This window comes from Leptodactylus fuscus, chromosome 3 (assembly GCF_031893055.1).
Source record: "Leptodactylus fuscus isolate aLepFus1 chromosome 3, aLepFus1.hap2, whole genome shotgun sequence".
In the NCBI taxonomy this organism is placed as follows: Eukaryota; Metazoa; Chordata; class Amphibia; order Anura; family Leptodactylidae; genus Leptodactylus; species Leptodactylus fuscus.
In genome coordinates, this window is record NC_134267.1 from 62401635 (window position 1) to 62429281 (window position 27647).

Genomic DNA, 27647 nt, shown 5'->3' on the forward strand with positions numbered 1-27647 from the left:
AATATTATCATCTGAAATATTTCCATTACTTGTACGAATATTAGGATAAACAGCATGTCACCTTGTGTCTACCCCACCTGATAGGATAGGCAATCATTTAAAAAGAACAAACAAAAAAAAAACTCCTTTAGGCTGAGGCCCCACATTGTGGAAATGCAGCTTTATTTTGTTGCGGTTTTTTGAGCCAAAGGCAGGAGTGGATTGATCAGGAGGGAGAAGTTATGAGAGTTTCATATATATATTCCCATTCCTTTTATATCCATACTTGGCTTTGGCTCAAAAAAACGCAAAAAAATCTGCGATTCCACAACGTGGGGCCTTAGCCTCTCACGTTGTGGAAACGCAGCTTTTTTTTGTTGCAGATTTTGTTGCGTTTTTTTGAGCCAAAAGCCAGGAGTGCGTTGAGCAGAAGGTAGAAGTATAAGAACTTCCTATATAGTTCCCATTCCTTTTGTAGCCATTCTTGGCTTTGGCTCAAAAATCCGCAACAAAATCTGCAATGAAAAAAAGCAGAGTTTCCGCAACGTGGGGCAGCAGCCTTAAGGGATGATAGGATTGTGATTTGCTTTTCTTATTCTACACTAAATATTCTACTAGATGGACTTTGACCAAGTGGCCACTGAGATTTCTGTGAAAAGCAATCCTTACCTTGGTGTATTTGTAGGACACACTGGAACTTCTCCGGCAGCAGTTGGTTAGCTTGTACATAACAGTTTCCCTTAAAATAAATGTACAGCTAAGAACACGCAACAAGTAACACGTCATTGTATCTATCACAAGTTGTAACAGTAACTGCTACTAAAAAGCTAACTAACCAGAAATCAGTAAGGAAATCATTGCACAATTACCAATCTCTAACTGTATCATGTCCATGATTTGCCCCTGATATGAATGCCTTAAAAAAAAATGGATGGCAGCCATTTGCAGTCCTTTGTTCATGTACCCAAAGATGTTCACAAACATAGCAATACTTTGAGGGGAAAAAAAAGGGGGATGATCTGTTTTTCATATATGTGAAAGATGGATCAACCATGAACAGCACGCGAACAAGCATTGTGTGCTGTCCATGAATAACGGACGTAATTGGGTTTCAGGGCCAAAATCTGACTGTGATGGGCAACTCCTCTAATTTGTGTTCTAGGTAACTTTTGATAATTTGCTGGAGATCATAATGAGAAATCAGATGGTGCAAACAGGGCTATGACACTTCACACTTCAATGTCTCTCCAAAAATATCCTGTACTAGTTGCCAATCGAGTGCAGCCAACTAAATGTGATCTAACGGCAGCCGCACAAATGATCTCTGCTACTGCAGCAGAATTATTTATGGGGCAGAAATGTCTAATTTTTGGTCATCTGTACACCCAATAAATGTGCTCTCCCTCGCTCAGTGCTTCCTGGTAACCAAACATACGGGAAGGATGTTCTCACTTCAATCTCCTGTATAGGTATCGAATTGTAGTGATGCTTAAATAGTCTAAAACATATTCCGATTTCAGCAACAAAATGGTTTATATGTGCATCAGGAATGCCAGATAAAATGGCGCCTCCATTATAATCTACTGCTCATTAGGAATTGAATGTGGAAAGTGAGTTGTGTAATGAGGGCAATGTCCTTAGTATCTCTTACCTCCTCTCCTTCTTGTACAATAACAGTACGACCAAGCAGACAACAAGAATGACCAGAAGAATGCTGAGTATGGCGCCCACAGCTTGGCTCCTACTAGACAGGCCTTGGTATTGATTCTCATCAGATTTACTACCGCTGCTATCTGGACTGTAATACACAAGAATATACCATCCATATACAAGCACTGATGTCATATCAGATATGCATTAACATTGGGGGCATGGCTGTACACTGTAACTTACACCAGTGGGCAAACATCAGCGGTGTGCCAGGTGAACAAATACTGACAGTCAGCAGTTTCATGTAGAAATTCAGGTTGTCCCTCCCCATGGGTTTGGCTGCAACGGAACAGTATGGAGGAAGTGGCATTTTTTGTAGGGTCTTTACCACATTTGGAGTTTGAGGTGAAAACTACATCCAAATCATCATCTGTAAGGAAAAATGATGAATAAATATGAAAGTATGAATAATGATTCAACCACATGTGTTGTGTCCATTTAGATCAAGACAGATCTGCATGTAAAGGAGCTTCCTGGTATTAAGGATTTCTATTCACAAACATGCCTGAAGAAGCCACTATAGACCATTATGTACGTCTCCATAGACTTCTAGGAATGCAGCAGCTGCGCCATTATTATATAGCATGCAGGACCCTGCAGCCTTGCCAGGAGTCACATAATGATGGGACAGGGGCAGACGTTGCCCCATTGTGTACAGTGCCTATAGAACTAGTGAAGGCACCATAAAAGGTAGAAAACAAAATGCTTCTGTCTTCTCAACGTCTCCATGTAGCCAAGTGCTGCAGCCCTAAGTTTATGCCACTTTAGAATAAAGCCCTATGTAGGCCGTCACATACACACCTATGGACAGTGCTTTATAGTAATATATTGTATGAGGCCTGAAAAATTATTATACATGTACAATTCCCATAAATTCTATTTCTGAGCCCAGCATCAGAGACACATCAGGATTTTCTCACCATCAAGGTAATATTTTGCATTTCCGGCAAAGCCCACAGCTCGAGTGAAGTCTCCATTAGTCTTTACTTGACATATGCTGGCTTTGTTACATTTCTGATAGGTCGAGTTCTCCTTTCCAGAAAGCTGAATTTCATATGTGTACCGATCCTTAGCCCTTATGTCACCACTAGCAGTGTATGATCTGTGGGAGAAAAAAAAAAATAGTTCATCTTTTAAAGATTTGTGTCACACTGCACCTAATGACTGTAAATCGTGACCCACTACGAAAATTACGCTTAGCTGAACATTTTACAATTATTTGAGGAAGCGTCCCTTTTTACATGTCTCAGCCCCTATTTATATCCTGCTGAATTTTGGGTTTGGCAATTCATATATCAACAGTCGTGATTGGATGGTGCACAGATAGTGATCTCAATAGGATTCTGGGGATAGAAGTGACATCTAGACAATAGCCCCATATCCAACTATATATGATAGCAACAATAGCTTTAATCCAAAATATATGAAAACAGGGAGCAATAGGTTCCCCTCAACTGTGCAGACAATGGGTGGGTGGGTGGATTGGGGCAGGGGATTATCCCCGGCTGGTGTCAGATTTCTCTGAATTACTAAGCAGCTCTGGCCTCTTAATAACTGAAGTACACTCCCTGGACTGGCCTCCATTTCTGGCATTAGTTATAGTACATTTGTTGGCCCAAGGCATCCCTCCCCAGCACAAGGCTCTGTCCTGCTGTGGTGAATGGGCCAGTACCAAAAAATAAAGCCACATCTATACTCCCCTACACCAGAAAACTGTATATTAAGTTATATATTAAGTTTAAGGTCCCAAAGTGCATGCCCCAGCCAATGACCAGTCAAAATAGGATAAAGCCAACACAATCCCAGGTCACACTTACTTGAGGTAGATCCTTGTTAAATTGATGTTTCCACCATTTTCTAAATGTATTATTCCATTTGTCATTGTGACTTCTTTTGGCACAATGGCACACGCTGCCCGGGTCTCCCACTTAATGTAATAGTGACAAGTCTGTGAATCATACCTAGGAGAACCATAAACAACATCTCAGTATACAGTCATACCCTACCATAACCTATATACACTCACCGGCCACTTTATTAGGTACACCATGCTAGTAACAGGTTGGACCCCCTTTTGCCTTTCAGAACTGCCTCAATTCTTCGTGGCATAGATTCAACAAGGTGCTGGAAGCATTCCTCAGAGATTTTGGTCCATATTGACATGATGGCATCACACAGTTGCCGCAGATTTGTCGGCTGCACATCCATGATGCAAATCTCCCGTTCCACCACATCCCAAAGATGCTCTATTGGATTGAGATCTGGTGACTGTGGAGGCCATTGGAGTACAGTGAACTCATTGTCATGTTCAAGAAACCAGTCTGAGATGATTCCAGCTTTATGACATGGCACATTATCCTGCTGAAAGTAGCCATCAGATGTTGGGTACATTGTGGTCATAAAGGGATGGACATGGTCAGCAACAATACTCAGGTAGGCTTTGGCGTTGCAACGATGCTCAATTGGTACCAAGGGGCCCAAAGAGTGCCAAGAAAATATTCCCCACACCATGACACCACCACCACCAGCCTGAACCGTTGATACAAGGCAGGATGGATCCATGCTTTCATGTTGTTGACGCCAAATTCTGACTCTACCATCCGAATGTCGCAGCAGAAATCGAGACTCATCAGACCAGGCAACGTTTTTCCAATCTTCAATTGTCCAATTTCGATGAGCTTGTGCAAATTGTAGCCTCAGTTTCCTGTTCTTAGCTGAAAGGAGTGGCACCCGGTGTGGTCTTCTGCTGCTGTAGCCCATCTGCCTCAAAGTTCGACGTACTGTGCGTTCAGAGATGCTCTTCTGGCTACCTTGGTTGTAACGGGTGGCTATTTGAGTCACTGTTGCCTTTCTATCAGCTCGAACCAGTCTGGCCATTCTCCTCTGACCTCTGGCATCAACAACGCATTTCCGCCCACAGAACTGCCGCTCAGTGGATGTTTTTTCTTTTTCGGACCATTCTCTGTAAACCCTAGAGATGGTTGTGCATGAAAATCCCAGTAGATCAGCAGTTTCTGAAATACTCAGACCAGCCCTTCTGGCACCAACAACCATGCCACGTTCAAAGGCACTCAAATCACCTTTCTTCCCCATACTGATGCTCGGTTTGAACTGCAGGAGATTGTCTTGACCATGTCTACATGCCTAAATGCACTGAGTTGCCCCCATTGTGATTGGCTGATTAGAAATTAAGTGTTAACGAGCAGTTGGACAGGTGTACCTAATAAAATGGCCGGTGAGTGTAGAAGGGAAAGAGAAGAGCAGCAGCACCAGTGACTCCTACGGTGGGTGCGAGACCTCACCCCAATAGCCAATTAACCACAAATAGTAAAGAAATTAACAGGTCAGAATGCCAAAAACAGGAAATATAGAAGGACTATGAAGCCCAAGTTTCAACTCTTCAGTCCTAACAGGACCCTTTTCAAGCCTAGAAACAGAACTGAAATGTTGCACCTTCCGCTAATAAAGGTGCAAATAAAGGAGTGTCAGTCTGTTCCTTTTTTAGTATATATACAGCATGCCTAGTTGTATCCTCACAATAGGCAGGTTGGGAAACTTCTCTAGCAGTTCTGTTGACAAATTCGTGAAATCTAAGAATAAGGCATCAGTATACTCACTTCTGTAATATAGGCTGTCCCGTTATCTCGTTACATGTCAGATCTATAGTAGTCGAGTATCTTTGTTCTTTTCTGCACACATCTCCATTTGTATAGGTGACCGAAATGGTTTTATCTGCTGGATGCAGAGAGCGTTTATAAGACAAGTTAATGATGATCATTACATTCACTGACTCACAGCTCACATCACAATAGAATATATAACAAAGATAAGTAATCGCGAGTTCAGTTTTATACATTTCATAACAGATTCAACCTGCAAAGAATCCTAAAAGATTAGTAATATGGAGATAATAGTTGTTATAGGCAGAGACTGTTTGCTATGTATGCACCACGTCACTTGGAGTAGCGACACCCAACATCACATTTCATTATAGGGAATAAACTACGTTTTTGTTAGTGGAAATAAAAGCACCACCTTCTCTGGCATAGGTACTCACAGGACAGGTATACAACAGAAAATCTGCAGGTTTATCTAAATATCCCAAGAAATGGGGCAGAATATACCCACAATTCAATACCTACATGTGCACTGAATTGCAAAAAGTGAAAGCCGCAGCAAAAAATTGCAGCATTAATGGAAATGTGGTGGACGGAAAACCTGCAGGGTAGCCCAATTTGTTCTGATTTTTTTGTTTCCCAAGTGAGATGGAGTTGTGCAATGAGAGTTGGGGACAGTTTTGGGTGGAGTCAGAAACCAGTTACTGACTCCAACTTCATTCATTTTTCTATAGTCTATGATCTAATATTGTAGAATTAATTAGATGTATAGATTGCTGCAGATTTACTTCCACAGGAATTCCGTCATTGGGTTGTTTCCTGAATAATTCGGTTTCTGTTTGTCCATGGCCGTCAGCCAGTTATGAAGACAGAGCCAGAGAAAGAGTGTGGAAAAATAAAGGACACTAGCAAACCAGCACATATAGTCAGAGGTGTTACCTGAAGCTCCTAGGCCCCAATGCAAAATCTGTAAGAGCCCCTACCTTCCTTGTGCAAATTATAAACAGTGGTATATTTTATATGGCCGGGGGTCCAGTGTCCAGTAGTGACTGTACACCCTATTACTACACCCCTGCAGCCAGTGCTGGGACAAGCAACTTGATTTCATGCAGCCTGTAATTCATGGATGTAATCCATATTCTGTATAAGGCACGACTGGGCAAAACCAATTTGCCACATATATCTGGCAGTCTTATAAACCTCCTAAGATGGTCATTGTATGTTGTGTGTCCCCAGGACTTAAAGGGATTGCCCAGCCTGAGCAAATAACAGTTATTATTTGTCCATGGTCATGAGATGAATGCAAAGCTGCATGGCTTATTACAAGACAAAATGTGATGTGACTGTAACAAATCATGAACCCGTCTATCCATCACATCACCATCTTTACGCAAAGTAAGAAAAATACAGAAATTACAGAAAGCAGAGATCTAGAAAACCATGAGGAAACAAAGTATATATTAGAAAATTGGACATTTTTGCGTTATACAAACCTTACCACTTATTTTGTGAAACTGAACAAATCCATTAATAATCCTAATATTTAGACAATGCCGGTGGTCTCAGACCAGGTGATCTAAAGAGGTGCCAAATTTATCAAAGTGTTTAAGGTTGAATGATAAAATTTGCTACACTCTTATACACTTCAGCCTAACTTTCAACCACCTAATGGTTGGCTTACATTGCACCAATCCTTTGGCACAGGGCTGGTACATTTTAAGCCAAGTCCCTTTCCTCGAAAACCACACTCTTTGTCAACTATGGCGTAAAATGTGTCTAATAAACATAGAAAACGTGGTGCATCACATGTATGCCAGTTTGTTGCCACTTTTGGAATTCTGGCACATGTAGTCTAGTAATTCTATCCCATATCTGCTTACCTTGTAGTTTCACAGTCTGTGTATGAACTAGCCCCAAAACCTGGGTAATTCCTTTACTTTCCCGACACACACTTGCAGTTTCTGAGCAACCACTAGGCCCTTGGATCACTGCCTGGCAAAGATTAAGGTAATACCTATACATAAGACAGAGAAGCAATAGTTATAGTAAGAAACTAGTATACAATATGTGGTGCAGCAGTAGCTATAGCAAGAAACTAGTATACAATATGTCGTGCAGCAGTAGGTATAGTAAGAAACTAGTATACAATATGTCGTGCAGCAGTAGGTATAGCAAGAAACTAGTATACAATATGTGGTGCAGCAGTAGGTATAGCAAGAAACTAGTATACAATATGTGGTGCAGCAGTAGCTATAGCAAGAAACTAGTATACAATATGTCGTGCAGCAGTAGCTATAGCAAGAAACTAGTATACAATATGTGGTGCAGCAGTAGGTATAGCAAGAAACTAGTATACAATATGTGGTGCAGCAGTAGGTATAGCAAGAAACTAGTATACAATATGTGGTGCAGCAGTAGGTATAGCAAGAAACTAGTATACAATATGTCGTGCAGCAGTAGCTATAGCAAGAAACTAGTATACAATATGTGGTGCAGCAGTAGGTATAGCAAGAAACTAGTATACAATATGTGGTGCAGCAGTAGGTATAGCAAGAAACTAGTATACAATATGTGGTGCAGCAGTAGCTATAGCAAGAAACTAGTATACAATATGTCGTGCAGCAGTAGGTATAGTAAGAAACTAGTATACAATATATTTAGCAGCAGTAGCTATAGTAAGAAACTAGTATACAATATGTGGTGCAGCAGGCACTGATGTAGAACTTATCATTATATTACCTGTCGCCATGATCTGTAAAATCCCAGTGGCGTGTAATGGAGGAGTGCACTCTTAGGTCATAGGTCTGGTGGTTCAATATAAATTTGCAGTCCAATTTTCTTGGAAGACAGGCAAGCTGTGTTTTCCATTCAAAGGTAGCTGAACATCCTTTGTCATTAGTCAGAAGGACAGGAGTTCCCTTTCCAGCACTTTCATCACATTTAAACAAAATGGTGGACTGCCTGTTGTTAGTGGCTGAAATAAGCAATGGAATAAGACAAATAACATGAATAACCTAGAAAATATAAAGGCCCCAGCATGAGGCACAACAATATATCAGTGCCAGTAAAAATGTATAGCTTATAAAACCAACCTGCACTATTACCAGCGCAGTAACCCCAGTTGCCAGGTTTCTCAATATCGGCAGCTGTTGCACACCATGGACGTCCTCTGCCTTCTATAGTGCATCCCTCATAACTTTTACCTTTGTAGCTGAATGGCAGGAAGCAGACGTCACCATTTTCTGTCACTAATACAAAAAAAAAAAAAAAAATACATACATCAAGAACTGCAATACAACAAGATCAAGAGTCAATCAGATGAGTAAAGTAACCCCATTAGCAAGGATGCATCACCTTACGGAGGTCCCAATGACATTTTCTTCCCATACTCTCATCCACGACAGAGGGACCATTATTCAATATTGCCCACCACTATGGGAGGTCGGTAATTCATCTCTACCCTTTACTACAACATTTACTAGTGTTACTATTATTTATTCACTGATTATTTTTACAAGCACAAGGGAAAATCCACCTAAACTTAAGATATGTTGGATAGAGTATCATTAAACCACAATATCTGTAAAGCAGTCCATATACTTCAGATAGCAGACAGCCATTCCTTCCCCCATATATGTACATGTTCCTTAAGTCACTACCAGGCATCTCAGGTGTGCAGCCTATCCCCTTCCCCTTCCTCACAAGAACAAAAGAATTGACCTGTTGAGGGAAAGTTGGAACGCCCCCATACACATTAGATGGTCTATTGGCCCAATTGAAATTAGCGGTTTTGGAGGTTAAGGCTCTGTATACTGTGGAGTGGTCCAGATGCTCAAGTAGAGCTCAACTCCCTCAACAATAATGGCGCTTCACCACTGTACAATATACAAAGCTGTCTGCTTGTGATTCCACTACTGGTCAGTGCAGGGACCAGATGGCGGACCCCACCGCTCTCCAATTAATGACCTGTCCTAATAGCCAAACCCAAAATTCTATGACATAGCCTATAAATAGGGACGGACATTACTCTTAAGTGAGGTAAAATGCTCAATTGATTTTGATTTGGGTCAGAACCGTCCAGCCCTACTTTTAGACCATTTTAACAAATCTGCCCCAATGAGTGTAAAAGTACTGTATGTACTGTACTCACAAGGAGCAATATTCTAATTCAGAATGATAGTTATATTCCTATCACTCAGTATCTGACATATCCTACAACTACTGAAGATTAGAACAATCCACTAAACTGCCTTAGATACATTAAACACAACTCACAAAATGCTAAAAATGTATGAAATGAAATTAAAGTGAAAAGTGTATTTGTCATTTGACTTTTCAGGAGACAGCACTGTAATTTGGCTCCCACTGAAGTGAATTGGAGCAGCAATCACCACCAGTCTCACCCACATTCAGCCTGGACTTTGTAGGACAACCCCTTTAAGTTGTGCAGCGTTCGCATGTTTATATCTTAAGTTTTCATTTCTCTCTGAACAGGTAGGTGTAGAACAGATACCATACACTGCGTATAGTAAGTGCAGGAGAATCTGCCTCTCTCAGTCCAGCCCCAGGACCATGCAGGACATATATAGAGAATTACTGGCTTGAAGTGTTGTGAGGAAAATGCTTTGGCTGTGATAAAAGTCTGCTATTCATCTCTACCATGAGACTATGCCTGCGTTTCTTATGTTCTCTCCTTCTTACTCTTTACCTTCCCTTCCATAGACTTGTATGGAGACGAGCCATGTAACCTGCAGTACATCTCAATATAGATGGAGCAGGAATTTTCACAGTAAAAGACAGTTTAGCACAGGGAGGCTTAACATAGGCCTGATCAGAGCAGAAAGTCATATCTCCCACTGATCATACATGTTACAAAGTTCTTACAATCACAATCTACGCAATGTTTGTTGGAATGACATCTCCTACTTAAAGAATAGACTTAACTGCTAAATCCCTTTCTCACCTGGTGGGCAGGGGTCTCCTCCAACGTACTGAAGGACTATCGTATCTGTTTGATGATTATACTCCATTTTCATAGCATTCGTATTTCCAAAAGAGATGGCCGTGTCCTTGGACTGAAGACACACCGCTCCATTACATTTACCAGTTGGTACATTTTGTGCAGGAGAGCACACTCCAATATGGTAAGAGTCTGAACCGGGTATCTAAAATAGGAAACATTTATATACTGAACATTTTTAGAGATCCAAATATTTTATATTGTAATTGCTACCAAGAAAGTATATGGAAATAGGAATATAATAGGATTGTTTTCATTTTATAATTCCTGTTTTATTAGTGTTTATCCAACGAGTCAACAGTGTTCCAAGGGGTTAAAGGGATATAATGGGATCAGAGGATATACCATAAATGTCCTCATCTACCTTGAGGACAAGGGTCATCAAACCCCATTACACAAATGCAGTAAATGGAGAGTATCCTGCACATAAGTGGCTTTATCCTTTCATTTCTATGGAACTAACCAAGCAATTGGTAACATAAGGATCCCAATTTGATCAGTAGAAAACCTTCTCAGCTTCACAGACATGAGAATAAACCAACAGACCATTACTCAGAATGGTTATATGTATGGCCAGCTTCAGGACAACATCAAGCACCTGTTTGTATAATAGACGGATATATCCTTGATATGATGCTGTCAATGCCTCCATGGGGGCAGATTCTCAAGTAAGCTTGTATAGCAGATGGCCTGCTAGCTATACATATTCTATATACTGCCCCATTAACCATCCTGACAAGTACAGAGCAGCGCTCTTCATTCTTAGCAGATCTTCTGCTTACACTTCCTAAAGTTACTTACTGCTAAGAGGTAAGAGTATTCTATGGTTTCCTTACTTTATAAGTCTCTTTAGAGAGACTGGAGAAATTAAACGTGTATTGTAGTCTGTGATCCGTCAGTGAACATCCGAATAAGATTTCCTCATCTAGGCACACAAATGGGGTGTCCCACTCAAAAAGATAGTTGCATTCAGAGAGCTGGAGAAACTTTGGTTTTCCCTGTGGGTGAAGCAAGTATTAAATAATTTGTAGAATAGAGTGAAAGATAAATAACACAAAAACTCTAAGCTGTGTACAACAAACGTACCAGATCTGTGCCAGCGTTGCAATGAAAGAGGATAGTAGTAGAATAATTTCCCTTGTCTGTAGGACATGGCGTCCGGCTGTCCATTTGGATTGAGATAGTTTGTGTAGTTTCATTGATCTGTGGAGCACTTGGGTGGCCGATATCCTTTTAGTTATAGATTAAAAAGTGTAAAAAATATATTAGAAATCTGTCTAGAGTGAATACATGAATATAAAAATACCACTGCCAGCAGGAAAGGCCGAATCATCACGACACGATTCCATATAGAGCACAACCAGTAACATCCTATTAATATTATAAATGTGAAAGTTTGTGAGTTTGTGGGTTTGTGTGTTTGGATGTTTGCATGTTCGGATGTTTGTTCCTCAATCACGGAAAAACCGCTCCACCGATTTGGCTGAAATTTTCCACAAACATAGGTAATACACCCAATTAAACAATAGGCTACTTTTCGTCACAATAGCGTACATACGTTTGTGCCAGGACCCCCACAAAACCCAAACTCACACCACCATCTCTGCAATCTCACACACTTTGGACCATAGCAAGCCACAAAATTCATATTGCCCTCTACAGCCTCGCCCCTAACCCCACACAATCACATGTACATATACTTTACCACTTTTCCCCTCACCTTACCGATACTCCAGGAGGCTCTTTTTAACGCTCCGGAGCAGCCATGTTTGCCGACCCCCACCGCTCTGACAATCCGCGACACCGCCCACCCATGTCAATACCCCTAGGCGGTCTAATAAATGCAAAAAAAAAAAACTTTAAAAAAAGTAAAAAAAAAAATATAAACAAAAATAAAAAGGTTTAAAAATTCAAATCACCCCCCTTTTCCTAGAACACATATAAAAGTAGTTTAAAAACTCTGAAACACATACATGTTAGGTATCCCCACGTCCGAAATCGCCCGCTCTACAAAGCTATACAAATATTTTTCCTGTTTGCTAAATGCCGTAGCGGGAAAAATGGTCAAAAGTGCCAAACCGCCATTTTTTCACTGTTTTGATTCTGATAAAAATTTGAATAAAAAGTGATCAAAGCAATAACATCTCCCAAAAATAGTAGAACTACAAAGTACACCCAGTCTCGCAAAAAAAGACGCCCTATACATCCCCGTACATGCACGTATAAAAAAAGTTACGGCTGTCGGAATATGGCGACTTTTCAAAAAATAATTTTTTAACACAGTTTGGATTTTTTTTAAGGGGTCAAAATGTAAATAAAACCTTATAAATTTGGTATCCCCGGCATCGTAACGAAGCACAGAATACAGGGGACATGTCATTTTGGTTGCCGTAAAACCAAAGCCCGTAAGAAAGTCGCAGAAATGAATTTTTTCTTCAAATCCACCCCATTCTGAATTTTTTCCCTGCTTCCCAGTACATTATATAGAATAAATAATGGTGGCATCATGAAGAAAAATTTGTTCCGCAAAAATTAAGACCTCATATGGCTCTGGGAGCGGAGAAATAAAAAAGTTATGGGGTTTAGAAGGAGGGGAGTCAAAAACGAAAATCAAAAAATGCCATCGGCGTGAAAGGGTTAACTTCAGATCCCTCTGTCCCAAAGTCACTATGTAAAGTTTCTCATAACACCGTATAGCAGCTCTAATACAAATTAACTTCAACACAAAAGTCTCACGTATTCTCAGAATTACAGCGAAAACAAAATATACAAAGTTACATTTCATATCCCATAACTTATACACAGTACGAAAACCTTACCCGCGCCTGTATATACCCACTTCTACAATCACCGCAGACGAAGTCGCGGGTACCAGCTAGTATACCATAATGGATCCTTTTTATGGCTTATTTGATATTTTTATGTGACTAACTAATACAAATACACATGATAGAGTCTATGTTTTCACTTTTTTTAAACCTCTCGCTAAAGCTGTATTCACACAATACATTGATATAAGGCGGACTGATAACAGCTGCAAATCCCATCTCAATCAACATCCTAATGACTAAAACTTAAAGCACAACTAAATTAAACGTTCGGACAATTTTTGATTAAAAAATAAATTTTGCATTATACTTCATTAACAAATCCTGCCTCTCTCTATTCCTTCCTTTGCTCCTGTATTGAGCGCTGTTCTTGCCTCTCACTGAATATTACTGTGCATCAACTATGGGGCTGTGTAAAATAGAGAGAAAATGAGGGTGGGGGAAGGTCAATTCACACAGTTATAGCTCAGATGTTATAAAATGTAGAAACTTGGTTGAAAACAGAGTCATATATAAAGCAGCTGCTCCTAATCCCGAATGTCTTTTGAACCAGTTATCTCTGAAAACGTAGATAACGCTACAAACGACGTATCATATAAAAGAAGAGAATTTCCTCCTTCATATGACTCCAAAAGCAAGCTTATATGTTTGTAATGCCTGCGATATGACGGTCTGAAGTGACGGTACCCCATCATTTTCTCTATATTTTACACAGCCTGTACTCCATAGAGTTACTTAGTGAGAGGTAGGAAAAGATCTCAATACAGAAGCCAGGGAAAGAATAAAGAGATGCAGGATATCACAGAAAGGACACAACATTTGTTAAGGGGGTTTTACGGGCAGAGAATTTTTTTTTCATTCATATTTTTTTTTATTTTTTAGAAAGGTGTATTAGTGCTAATAATGAGTTAATAAGTACACCCATATACCTTTAGCAGTGTTTGGAGTGATTTTTGGTGTCTCTGGTAGCTGCAGGCAACCTCTGCCTTTGTTTACTTGGTGTTAGCTTCCTGCTGTGAAACTTCTACACTAGTTCCCTCTCATACAGCCCCCAACTCTTACAAAACCCTCCCTGTCTCACTAAACCTAGCCCCTCCTACTCTCCCTGTCTCACTAAGACTAGCGATCCTGCTCATTATTAGCCCCTTCCAACCATCGCCCGTCTCCCCAGTTAACCTATTCCGCACACTACTAGAGGACAGGAAGAGGGGAGGAGCCGTCCTGGAGGATAAGGGAGGGTAAAGAGTAATGGTGACATTCTGTTTCGGAAGCGATGAAACGGAATGTCACCGGATTTTCAGAAAATGTCGCTGGGGTGTTCACATGACTGCTCCAGGGATATGGATAATTATAGATTTTTTTTTTTTAATTGAAGTAAATTAAAAGTTAGGCGGGGGAAGGAGTTTAGAGGTTAATTATCAATTTATCCTGGAAAGATCTTTGAACACTTGTACAAATGATGGGATAGCAGTAGAATAGTCTATCAACTCTGCGAGTTATGGTGTTACTATATTAGAGCAGTCTATCATCTTTGCTAGTTATGCTTTAGTTATATTAGAACCAAGTTGCCTTCCTTGGATCATCCCCTCATGAATCACAGTATAACGATGACAAAATGTGTAGGGAGAGACGTTTAGTTGACATTATGAAGAGGGATATCTGTGAACTGCCCTTGTATGGACGGGAGCTTTTCTTGGGGCTAGGGACTGTATAGATATATTAATAGAATTAAAAGTTAAGTTTTACCCTTTAACATACTCTATAAAACTGCACATTATTCAAGCCTTTTTGCTCTTCGCTGAAACTGCAATTCTTAGGGATCTGTCATCTTCTGTTTCATGTCCGTTTCAGTATAACAGAATAATTATGGAGCATCTCAGAGCTCTGTGTTGTCTAGTTCCTCTGTTATTCTTCCAAATGGCAGCTGGGTGTTACCAGGGGGTGATGGGCGGAGGGGGGGGATGACTCCCTACATAGTCTGACAAGGTCTCATTAGTGCTGACAGTGCTAGACTGTGTAGGGACACGCATATTTGACAAAGGGAATCAAAGTCCTGTTGTCATTTTAATCATAAATTTTCAAATAAGAATAAATGTAGAAAAGCACATGGCAGAGATCTACATAAAGATGCTCCAGAATTAGGATATATTAAAACTGCAGACAGGTTCTCTGGGTTATGTAGGCTATAAAAGGTTTGTAACAGAAATTGTCATTAGTACAAAGAAATTGTAAGAAGAAAACAGACACATGTGCCCTTGTGGACTTTTAATGAAGATGTAGTTCTAGACCGGGCATGTGCGCCAAGAGTGGCATGTGACCCATTACTCTCTGGCACAAATCTTCCTCCACTGTACTGTGTGCTTTATAAAGGATGCCCATCCATCCCATTCTGTCAAACTCCAGCACCTGTACATATTGATCTTGTCCATAGTATGATGGCAGGAGCAGGACCATATGACTGTACACATCACTCAGTGTCCTCCATAGTAATGCTCTGCATTTTGCAAACTATAGTAGTCACACAGTCCTTCATCTGGCACAAAGTTATGAATGGGATTGATGCCTGCAGGTGTCAGGAGGTTGTTAGAATGGAAACAGAGTGATCATTGGTTATAAAGAACACATCATGCAGGTGGGAAATACAGAACGATCACTGGAGGCAACAATAGGGCATCATACTATATGTAGGGGCCAACAATAAGGCATCTTCCTGTGTATAGGGTCCGACAAGGAGGAATCACACTGTGTGTAGGGGCCAACAATGGGGCATAATATTGTTATAGGGGGTCAACAATGGGGCATCATACTGTGTATAGGGACCAACAATGTGGCATCACACTGTGCATAGGGACCAACAATGTGGCATCACACTGTGTATAGGGACCAACAATGGGGCATCATACTGTGTATAGGGACCAACAATGGGGCATCATACTGTGTTAAGGTGGCCTGGTATTTTACGCACAAAACAGTGCGGTATGCTGCACTACTGTGTCAATTTCTTTTTACCTGCCATGGAAGCTTCTAACAGAGCATCCAAAGCACATATCTGTCCAGGGTCACAAGCCTGTAATACTAGGGTATTCTATACTCTGTATTACAGCTACAAATTCTGTATTCCGTCTATTATAGGGTTGACAACCTATGGTAAACCAAGTACCTCAGCCTTGATTTAAATCGACATACCATACAAAAAAATTTTGCCTACCCCTGCTCTAGACACATACACTGGAAAGCAACAAAAGTATATAAAAATTCCATTTTTACCAGTCTCCTGACCCACCAACTGATGTCACAAATGAGCTCTCTTTCAGTGTCTGAAAACAGCGACACATCTGTCCATGTGCTGTGTCTGATAATTCACCTCTGCTCGATTAAAGTGAATGGAGCTGCAATACTACACACAGCCTGTAGATAAGTGTAAGGGCCCTTTCTTGAAGAAAATATGGGACAACTCCTTTGACTCAGAATTCCTAAACAATGCATTTAAAACAAGACCTCAAAATCAAAACCCCCTTTACAGCAATTGTGTGTGCACTTACCACGGCTACTCCAGCAGCAGTCACTCGGCACGCTGACACTCCTGGAGGACACTTCACATCTGCGTCATCATTTAATGGCTGGCAAATATTTATATAGAATTCAGCGGCGTCATCCTCTGGGCTTTGTAGTACTTCGTAATTGCCAATGCGCTTCATCAGAGGACTCAGATCGATAAGGGATGTGCCATTTGTCACAGAGCATTTAAGCTATATAATAAAGAATTATTTCAGAAGGTCAAAAAAAATAATTTTTTCCTCAAAATACCAAAACACAAATTTTTGCAAAGAAATTATCGAAAGTTTCTATTAAATGAGCTCTGGAGGTAAACTGTAATGCATGTCTCTAAATATAAATGAATAGTATAGATAAATATGAGGAACTTTGTAATAGATCTTATTTAGGAAAAATACCCATTTATGCCAAAATATTGCCTAATTGCTACAGCAGCTCAGTTATCCCCTCGCTGATACATAAGATCAGGTGGGATACATGCATGTAATAACACAGGTAATGTTCATAAGATTCTCTTTTGATGGCAAAGACCAAGGTCCAATGTCATCTGACCATTTACATTGGGGTTCTCTTAAAGCGCACCAGTGAGAGCCAGTTTATTGCCATAACTGATTACTGAAATCTACGCCAAGTATAGAGTTCAGGAGCAGTCAGGCTGAAGCTGCAGCTGATGTATGATAAGGCGTACGCTAGTCTAAATAAATCTTGATAAATCTGACCACACATTGGAACTCCTCCATTGTATAGTGGAAGTACCTGGTTAATGAAGGTTTTAAACGGTCAAACCACTTTTTAGTAATACACATACCTTTTGTTCACAGACTAGGGATGTGTGCCATGTGAACTGCCACGTGCAGGTGTCTTCTATATACGTGGTCAAGGAAGGGAAACTGCCGGCAGCCATATCTGCTCCACATACAAAGGTAAAGACACTGTGGTGTTTCTTCAGGGGATTCTGTTCACATTGGTCACCTTCTTCATAAATGAGCTTCACCACCTGGTCCACATAAGTGATCTGCTTCTGCGATTTTCCCGCATTTATGTGTTTTCCACCTTCTGATACACACACACCTATTCAGGAGACAAAACCATGAGAAGGACAGTTTCACAGGTCATCCTTATTGTGTTCCTGAATACTAGGGGGGGGGAAGAAAAGAAAAAAAAAAAAAAAAAGAATTCTGGTAATAAATTATCCCTTACCTACTAAATAGGGGATAACCACAAGATCAGTGTGAATCCAATTGCTGAGGTCCCCAACAATCATAACAATGGGGTTTTGGTCCATATGCTAATTTGTTTTTTTCGCAGTACTGGGCGGTCCCCAGCGCTCAAACAGAACTGGGGGGCGGCCAATGTGCTGCGAGAAAATTATCCAACGCCACCTTCTTCTTGTTCATCTCCTCTGCCTCTTCTTCCTTGTCCAGTCACGTCTTCTGTAAAAAGCCCAGACTGTGAATGTCCGTCACCATTTTCCTGTGGCTGAAGGGGAGAGGTCACAGGAAAGTGGCCGACAGACATGTGCAGTTGGCCATTTTCCTGTGGCCTAACAGAAAGAAGAGGAGGAGGCAGCAAACAAGGCGGCGGCGGCACTGGAAAGTTTTCTCACAGCACTGGGGACCACCCCCAGTGCTGCAAGAAAACTAATAAGCAAATGGACAAAAACCTGGATCTCTAAGGACCAGCGGCGCGGAGAAGACATATAAAGGGAGGGGAAGAAGAGCCTTTCTTAAGGATATTCCGATGTGGGTCTAGCTTAAAACGGGAATCTAACGATAGAATCTCTTTAACTCTGGCTAGTATGTAATAGACTATTTTATAATGTACCCTCTACATGAAGTGTCTTACTCTATTACAGTATAATTATGTTTAATAGGGCTGTTTAAGGGGTCATGATACCAGATATGGTTTAGGAAATCTACATTATAATTAGTTCTCAGATGGGAAGAGTTATACTTTATATATATAAGGTAACTTACCAGCTCCGGAGCCACATGGACTATTCTTAATAGCACTGCAAATATTCAGCTGAATTGTTCTATCACGGTCCTTAATAAGATAACCATCATTGCTAGACAATGAAGAAAGATCAAAGAGATGGCCTGGAAGAGGAAAGTCATGATTATGATCTCAGACTTAGACCTAGTTCTGCTCAGTATTTAACTTTAGTAGCAGATTACTAAACCATTTATATCAAGAAATGTAACACTGTGTTATACCCAATGCAACAAAATGAGAACTGCTTAAATGTACAACCTTCTCATCGACACACTGAACCAGAAATAAAGTTTGTCCTAAAGTCTGTAGCCACAGTCCATAAAATAGGGAACAAAATGCTATATTTAAAGGACGGGATTTGGATAAAATCTGTCAACTTATGTTTACCTGTAGCAGAGTTCCTGACCTGGCACTCATCATGTGTACTTATGGTCAATGGACATGCATATGCTGTGACCCACAAGAAATTAAAGTCACAGTTCTGTAGATTAGAGATTAACTGAGGTTCTGATACCTACAAAAGAAAAGGGCAAATGGATTGAATATGATCAAGATGAAGCAATGTGAGGGGGTAGTGAACTAAAAAATGCCATCAGCTAAATAACTTACCACCTTGTTCAAGTCACACATAAATCTTATTGAAGTTGTCTTATTTCTTATACCATCAGGGCAAAGGTCCCCATTTTTATATGTCAGCACAGACACGCCATTGTCCCACTTTGGGCTGGATGCAAGTTCACCCAGATTTACTGCCTTTTTCCCTTCCAATAGACAGGCAGCAGAGCCATGGGGGCATGAAGCTGGCCCTAATAAGCAAAAAGATCAAGCTAAGTATCTTTTCCCATTAACAGAGAATTCAACAGACATACGTAGCCCATTCAATTTTGGAATTTTTTATCGTTTGTCAAGGGGTTGATCCCACTATTAACCCTTATTATCTATTCACAGGAGAAGTGGGACAGTGCTGGGACCTCCACCAATCACAATAATGGCATCCCATGCCCCTATTTGAACAGAGCAGTGTTCGCAAACGTGCACGGCCACTCCAGTCAAATGCTATGGGACTGACAGAGACAGCTGAGCACAGGGCTCAGTGCTATACTCTAAATGATGTGGCAAAGCACACCTGACTGCTCCGCCATTCATGAGGTCCTGGGTATCATTATCAGTGGGGTCCCAGCAATCAGACACCCGACACCTATCCCATGGATAGGAGGTAATTGTCAATTATGAGACATCCATACTAACAAACATTCTATATAAAAAGAACTATGAAATGTGACAAATAATGCAGCACTGCGGCTCTTTATGGGCCTTTTAAAAGAACAGAACATGAAATGTCTTACCAGAGTCTGGCACTAGAGGTCTGCATACATTTATGCGGTATTTGCTGTTTGAATCAGCCAGAGATTCTGCTTCATAGTTTCCATCATAACGTGACAGTTGTGACAGATCATACGAGTTTCCATTGGTGTCCCTAAATTATATAAAATAAATCACTGCAACTAAATTCTACTCTCTAAAGTACTCACAAGGCACAAAACTACAGGACAGTCATGGAAAGTGGTCGACATTGAAAGTGGAGATTCTAGCTCTCGATTTATGGAAAATAAAGACAGCGAACGGATTTGGTTGTTAAAGGAAAATATTAATTCCTTTGTAATTCTACTGAAACATCTCCAACCGTAAATGTCCTTAAAAAAAACCCTCACACACCTCAAAATATTTTAGATAATAGAGGTTGTCCAAAATGTTACAGGGCATTACACAGAGATTAGATTTTTTTTTTTCCCGTTAAATGGTATGTTATAATATAGTTGGCTGAATATGCATGGCGGCATACTTGACCAAACTTTTCTTTCAGTTTCAATTTTCTTATTAGGTCGGCAGTCAACAACTCAAGAAGTGTAAGGGCCAGTTCACATCATGTTTTGATCATCAATTTAACTGATCAGTTTTGCAGATACAAAAAACTGATGAAAACCAGATGAAAGTGGATGGAACCTGTTTATATAGAGTTTTAATGTTAAATAAAAACGTATCAGTTTCTATTTGTTCTTTTGTGGAACAAAAAGTGTGGTTTGTCCTAATTTTCCCGTCCTAAAGTAACTGATCCATTTTTATTTAACATCAACTCTATGTTTCCATCCGCTTTCATCTGTTTTTCGCATCAGTACATCTCTGCAAAACTGATCAGTTAAACATGATGTGAATGTCCCTTTAATTTGCTTTATTTCTGTTTGTTTTTTAAAATTAATTAAAACAATATTACTCTCTCTCCACCTCTCGTTTTTGTCTTCCAAGTTTAGACAACGATAGACAAAATGTAAGTAAATTTGCTCTTTAAACACCCATTACATCTTCCTTAAAGGAGTTATCCTAGAAATATACATTACCACCTAGCCACAAGATATATATGCTAAGAATCTAATTGCAGGGGATCGCACCACCACAGAACAGGGATTACACAAGTTTAGAATTAATAGAATAAGTGAATTTTAAAGTAACATCTGTTACTAGTCGCTGTTCCACTAATTCCAGTGCAATTGGAACTTTCTCTCTAGCCACTATACCCGTGATTCAGAGCTCCCATCAAAGGCAGGCAGTGTCAGAGCTCAGAATCACACCCCTTGTCTGCTCCTGCCTGACACCGCCCTCCTGACTGTGCAGAGACTAAATAGAAAATCAGGAAGCATTGATTGCTTGGAAATGGTGAGGGCTAGAGAGAAAAAAAAAAAACAACTGTGCTAGAATCAGTGGAGGGGCAGCTATTAATAGATGCTAGGAACTGGAGTTGGTGGAGGTGGTGAAAGGTGTTTGCTTTTTTTTTTTTTATAAAAAGACACATATATAAGAACGTTTTTGAACTAAGCACAAGAACATAACCTTACTTGAAAGAACAGTCAATGGGTTTGAAAGGTAGACAGGCTAATGGTGTATGCCACTGGAACTTATATATGCAGTCCGGACTCTCATTTAGAAATACAGGCTGAAATTAAACAAAAAAGATCCTTTTTGATATCTCAACTTCTTCTCCCAACCCTATAAACAGCAACTTGGCAGGTATACCCTACATCTACACAACTAGGAACTGACAGTGTTAGTTATGAAAAGACAGTGGCACTGTTCAAACCCTACAATCTAGCCATTACTGTGAACATGATTTTCATGATGGAACAACCACCAGGACATGATGGCGAACCTATGGCACGCGTGCCAGAGAGGGCATGCAGAGCCCCCTCTGCTGGCACACGTGCGGTCGCCCGGATCGCTCACTAACAGGGAATCCGGTACAGGATTCCTCATTAGTGAACAATCACTACTTTCATCTGGTTGTGCAAATGCACATCCAGCTGAAAGCTGTCAGTGTAGACACAGCCTACACTGACTGCATAGTGTAACCTCTGCACCAGCACGGGCATGATGAGGTAAGTCATCAGCGCCCGCAGTGAACAGGAGAGAGCATGTCCAGTGGCTCTTCAGGTAAGTATATTTGTTTGTGGACTGTCTGGGGAGGATGGGGGGGCTACTGTGGAACATTTAATACTGTGTGGGGAGGGGGACTACTGTGGACCACTTCATGCTGTGTGGGGAGGGGGGCTACTGTGGACCACTTCATGCTGTGTGGGGAGGGGGGCTACTGTGGACCACTTCATGCTGTGTGGGGAGGGGGGCTACGGTGGACCACTTCATGCTGTGTGGGGAGGGAGGCTACTGTGGGCCATTTCATGCTGTGTGGCGAAGGGGGCTACTGTGGACCACTTCATGCTGTTTAGGGGGGGGGACTACTGTGGACCCTTTCATGCTGTGTGGGGAAGGGGGCTACTGTAGGCCATTTCATGCTGTGTGAGGAGGGGGGCTACTGTGGAACATTTCATGCTGTGTGGGGAGGGGGAACTACTGTGGACTATTTTATGCATTGTGGGGAGGGGGGCTACTTTGGAGCATTTAATACTGTGTATGGAGGGGGGCTACTGTGGAGTATACAGGTTTCTTTCTGGGGGCCACTGCGGGGCAGATTGTCCTGTGTGGGGGCCACATTGTACTGTGTGTAGGGGCCACTGCGAGGCAGATTGTCCTATGTGTAGGGGACACTGCCGGGCAGATTGTCCTGTGTGTGGGGCAGATTGTACTGTGTAGGGTACCCTCACTATTTATATCACACAATATCTGTTTTATAGCAGACATATTATTAGTACCGGCTGTAATAACTTTTCATGGTCACTATAAAACAAATCCTGTGCAATGTAAATAGTGAATATTAATTGAGCAAAAGTACCACATGCAGAGACCTTTACCTTTCAGTACAAACTCTGTAAAGCCCCATTCACATAACTGTAATTTGTGGGTCCGCAATTGTGGATCCTCAGAGTTTTAAGATTAAATTGCGTGATGGTACTTAGTGATAATTTATTGGGTTTTGGGTTACAGTTTGGGCACTTGGTCTCAAAAATGATCGCCATCACTGACAGAATATATGTACAGTGATTTGCAAGAACAAGAAATATCCTAATACAGTCCACAACAATAGTGCTTCTGCTGTCTGAAGGGAGGTCCTGGATGTCACATAGCCAGTCATCAGTCCGAGTAGGCAGAATATATGTATATATGTAATTTAGTTGATAGTTAGGGCAAATTTGGAATAAACCTATAGAGTCCCTAAACTAAACTGTTGTCCTTACCATACAATTCAATCTCCCCCCCTACCCCACTTGATAAAGCGTGCATAAGTACACATACCCCTCCTTCTGTCTTGGCACACTGGAATATTATAAGAGTCGAACGATTATATTTATTGTGGCAGAGCGCTCCTCCGGTATAATTTATCGTAATAACTCCATCTTCGTATACCAGTTTTTGGTTGGTCAAACCTAATAAAAGCAAAAACAATATTTGCGTCTTGTGTTAATGGTTAAATGCGAAATTTAACAGCATCTGTGTAAACGATGGCATTGGCCCCCTTATTTGCCAGCTAACGTTATTTTTGTTCAATAGAGAGCACTATGGATTGGCAAGGACACAACTTCCATTCCATCTGTGGCTGAATACAGGGGGCTTCCCAGCTGCAGCTCTAACTTTGAAGCCACAGGAGCCAGAGTTGCAATCTTGGTCATGTCCTAAAGTCACAAATCTTGGAAAATCACTTTATCCCTAGAAGGTTTGTAGAGAACCAGTGTGAAGGGGAACATGTGAAGCTGCAGGGAAAGTAGAAGGATTCCTTATTCTCCTGCCCCTGTGACAGGTACCAAACAGTTTTCCAAACAAAAAAAACAAACATTTTTTTTCCCCTTTGTGAGTGACACAAATATCACATCTATAACAATCCCTGAAATAAAATATGGGAAGAATATGCAAATCTGTCTCCCAAGATGTAAATAGGGAGACAGTGCCTCTGTTATGCTGCCCTCTGCCCTGCTATAGAGGGCATCATAACAGAGGCACAGTCTCCCTATTTACATCTTGGGAGACAGATTTGCATATTCTTCCCATGTTCCCTTGCAGTGGAGCAACTATGGCTGTATAAGTCTCCACACACCTGAGAAGGTGGTCTCTCCCTAAGGATAGACGTTATCCCCACAATAAAATAAAATAAGTATTTTATTCTACATATAATACGTTTATTCTATTCAGCTCACCTCTCAAAAACAAAAAGTAATAAAAAATCCAAAAAAAAATAAAGAGTCATATGTACTTATAAAATAATGGGTCTTGTAAAACTACATATAACATATATTGAAATATTGCTATTAAAAATGTAAATAGTTATGAAAGCCAAGATGCAGAGAGTGATAAAATGTTTATCTACAGATATACGATAAACCTGTCAGTCATCTACTATATGGCATCCCCTGTGGTTAATGGACAGAACCACCTCTCCATATGTTCCCTTATTTGAAACGTCTATTAAGGTAGGCGATTGTTGAGAACAGCCTTTAAGATTGTTGATAACAGTCTAAGTCTTCATCAGATCATCATCAGACCAGGGCCGCACCTCTAATGAGGCGAGGTGAGGCGGCGGCCACAAGCGGCACTCCGGAGGGGGTGGCAGCTGCAGCAGTCAGGTTTTTTTTTTTTTCTACACTAGCGCAAGAGAAGGCTGCTCTGAAAACAACCTGAATGGCCCTCTCCTGCGCTTGTTTAGACCTCTACGTCTTGTCGCAGGTGACGTCCTTTGATCGCCCGCCTCAGGCAGCAGAGAGGCTAGGTTCACCACTGATCTAGACCTAAGGGAAACCACAGTAAAGTATGTCAAAATGAGCCAGTCCTCAACTTATGAGGAGAAAGTGAGAAGCTAAGCACTTCTGCCTCTTTTTTTTTTTTTTTTTTTTTTAAAGCAATCGGTGGAGTCTCAGCACCCAATTTCCCACTAATCAAAACTTCTTACATGTTAAACATTTTGTGAATGTGCAGCTACACGTTGGAGGTGGAGATAAGCCTTATCCTTTGTGTAATTACAGTGAAGGTGTCATACTTATTGAAACATACCTGCTAACCTTCCCTTAGTACCCGATACTTGGCAGGATGACACAGTTGACCCAGCGGGGGCTGTACACTCAGATGTAGTAATTCCACCACAGACTTTAAGCTTATATTTATATTCCCCACTTGCCACTTCTATCACAGTTTCTCCTAGTGGCCGCAGGTCATAGACAAAGTCATACTTTGGGTCCTTAACTTGGCAATCATCACCTGTATAAAACAGAGCATGGGGAAAAGTTGTGATATTACAATGGTGTTATGTGTGTAAAACGTATACGGCTGACTGTAATCTCTACTTTAACATACGGTGAGGACAGGCTTACGTACAAACTACATGTGAAAGAGCAGTTGCTAACCAAGAGATAAATAACTGGAAATAAGGATTACATATGTCAGGTATATGGATCAAATCTGGTATTCAGAAAATAAATAAATGGCCACTTTTTTTTTTAATACCATTGTATATCAGTAACAGGAATACAACATGTTAATAGAATTCATCCAGATGGATATGTTAAACCAAGACCATAAATGTGCCTGTGACACAGGTGGAGGGTTAGTAATGTGCCATATCGCCATTCCTGCTGAAGAGATATATTTTTTAGTTATTCTGAACCACCCTATAAGAAACTAGTGCAATGCCTACCTTCTGCTCTAACAACAGGACAAGCCTCAGAAGTTCTCCATAAGAATACGTATTCACAGTCATCTTTCTCTTGGAAGACAGGTGATCCCTGGTAAGAAGAAAATCTCAATCATAAAGCAGAACATACAGGAATTAGAGTAACAATGTACAGTGGTCATTATCAGTACAGGGTCCCGCAGCCATTTTGTGTACCATGGTTAACATACTGTGAGTATGCAGAGTGATATTACGCATCATTGCTACTATAGCAAATCTATGAGGGTTGCATGAAAGAAAACGGATGTTGAAGAAAATCCAGTGCGTACGTGCAGGGTGTAAAATTGCCTTGGCACTTGGGTCTTAAAACAGTTGTCTCAGAAACAACCTTCTTTAAAAGGAAGCAGCTGCGGCCATCTCCCCAGCGCACCTAGGAAACAGAGGATCTTTCATGGAAGTTGCAGCCAGTCAGTCAGGCTACAGGAATGGCTCCAACGTGTAATAAGAGCACAAAAACCCAATCACATCAGAAAAATATAAATAGTATATTTAGCACTGATGTATTAATTAGTAAAACATAACATTTATTTAAACACCCCTAAAATTCCCCTAAGTGGCTGTCTTAGGATCAATTCAAAAACATGTACCGCATACCATAATAAGGACAAATGGCACTTATCAATATCAGATGTATATACACTCAATATGTTATATATATGGATCCCAGTCATATGATCCACCACATAGTTTCCGCTCAGGTTCACACTGCATACCATAAAAACCGCATCACATGTTAATAAATTGGTTTGTTCTTACCAATACTCGCAGTAACCGATATTCAAAGTATGCCGGACACCAGGATATCCCTACTACACCCTAGGGTTCTGGCAGATGAATAGCCGTCCATTTACTGCTAGGGCTGCTCAAGTGCACTAGAGCAAGATCCGTTCTCAAAGAGTGGCTATCCATTCTGGCTAATTCAGTAAAACGGCATATGGACAGGATCTGTCTTTGTGTGGACAACTGCATTAAAAGGTAGTCTACCACCTCCCCCAAGCACAATCAATTGGTACCTCCAAGTTACAGAGCACATTGTAGTGATAGTACAGCGCACACCCTCCTAATTGAAACCAACTATAAAGTGACCCCTGGTTACTCCCCACAATGTTCTCAAGGTTGCTTCGCTCAAGATGACAAAGTTCTACAGTGATCTATCTAAATCAGCTAGTGTCTGGATCCCGACCATGATCAAACATCTCTTCACACCCACCGCCCTAAACAAGTAAATCCCTAGAATCCCAAAATCCATTCATATACTCATCTCTATTATCTGATGTTAAATAAACTATTGTGTCTGCTTGAAAGAAAGCCCACACTTCACTTATCTGAGGTCAAACACTTGCCTTGGTAAATGAGCTCCATTCCCAGGGCTAAGACAAGAGACTGATAAAAATGTGATGGCTTTATCACCGCTACCCTTCCCTTCTGCAATGTTTGCAGCTCTCCTTGCCTGAATGTCTCTCCATGTGTAGGGAAGGAAGGAGCAAACTTTACACGAATAAACAATAGCTTATTCTCCACATGATCTTCTTTATTCTTTAGCTGTTTGTAACACACAGTGGGACATCTAGCAGGTCATGGCTGTAGTGTTGTCCCCATTAAGGTGCTGCGGCCTGCTGCCTGAGGCTATCCTTGCCTTGTGGTATCTGCACCCTACTTCTGCACTGCACTGCATCTTAGAAGGGACAGTCTTTTGTTTTGCTCAGTTGCCAGTGGATACAACCATGAATGCAGGAACTTTCCATGATCTGGGACTAGTCAGAAACCCAGCCATGGTTTCC

At 40.9% G+C, this 27647-nt stretch overlaps 1 protein-coding gene across 2 annotated transcripts in view; it reads right to left on the bottom strand.

Annotated features, from left to right (window-relative positions):
- The window catches only part of IGF2R (insulin like growth factor 2 receptor), an 86467-nt gene that overhangs the window by 3268 nt on the left and 55552 nt on the right, over window positions 1-27647 (bottom strand). The window contains exons 26-47 of one of the 2 annotated variants that reach the window (XM_075267664.1): window positions 25831-25918; window positions 25191-25394; window positions 23445-23575; window positions 21596-21693; window positions 20051-20181; window positions 19314-19510; window positions 19092-19218; window positions 18686-18808; window positions 17518-17780; window positions 16697-16903; window positions 11413-11556; window positions 11163-11324; window positions 10270-10471; window positions 8399-8554; window positions 8046-8280; window positions 7187-7320; window positions 5307-5421; window positions 3507-3650; window positions 2610-2791; window positions 1873-2059; window positions 1631-1777; window positions 649-718 (exon numbers count right to left, since the gene is read on the bottom strand). In XM_075267664.1, coding sequence (XP_075123765.1) covers window positions 649-718; window positions 1631-1777; window positions 1873-2059; window positions 2610-2791; window positions 3507-3650; window positions 5307-5421; window positions 7187-7320; window positions 8046-8280; window positions 8399-8554; window positions 10270-10471; window positions 11163-11324; window positions 11413-11556; window positions 16697-16903; window positions 17518-17780; window positions 18686-18808; window positions 19092-19218; window positions 19314-19510; window positions 20051-20181; window positions 21596-21693; window positions 23445-23575; window positions 25191-25394; window positions 25831-25918 — 3447 coding nt within the window. Of the gene's footprint in view, window positions 1-648; window positions 719-1630; window positions 1778-1872; window positions 2060-2609; window positions 2792-3506; window positions 3651-5306; window positions 5425-7186; window positions 7321-8045; window positions 8281-8398; window positions 8555-10269; window positions 10472-11162; window positions 11325-11412; window positions 11557-16696; window positions 16904-17517; window positions 17781-18685; window positions 18809-19091; window positions 19219-19313; window positions 19511-20050; window positions 20182-21595; window positions 21694-23444; window positions 23576-25190; window positions 25395-25830; window positions 25919-27647 lie in introns of both variants that reach the window. The other variant, XM_075267663.1, reaches the window with a different exon arrangement.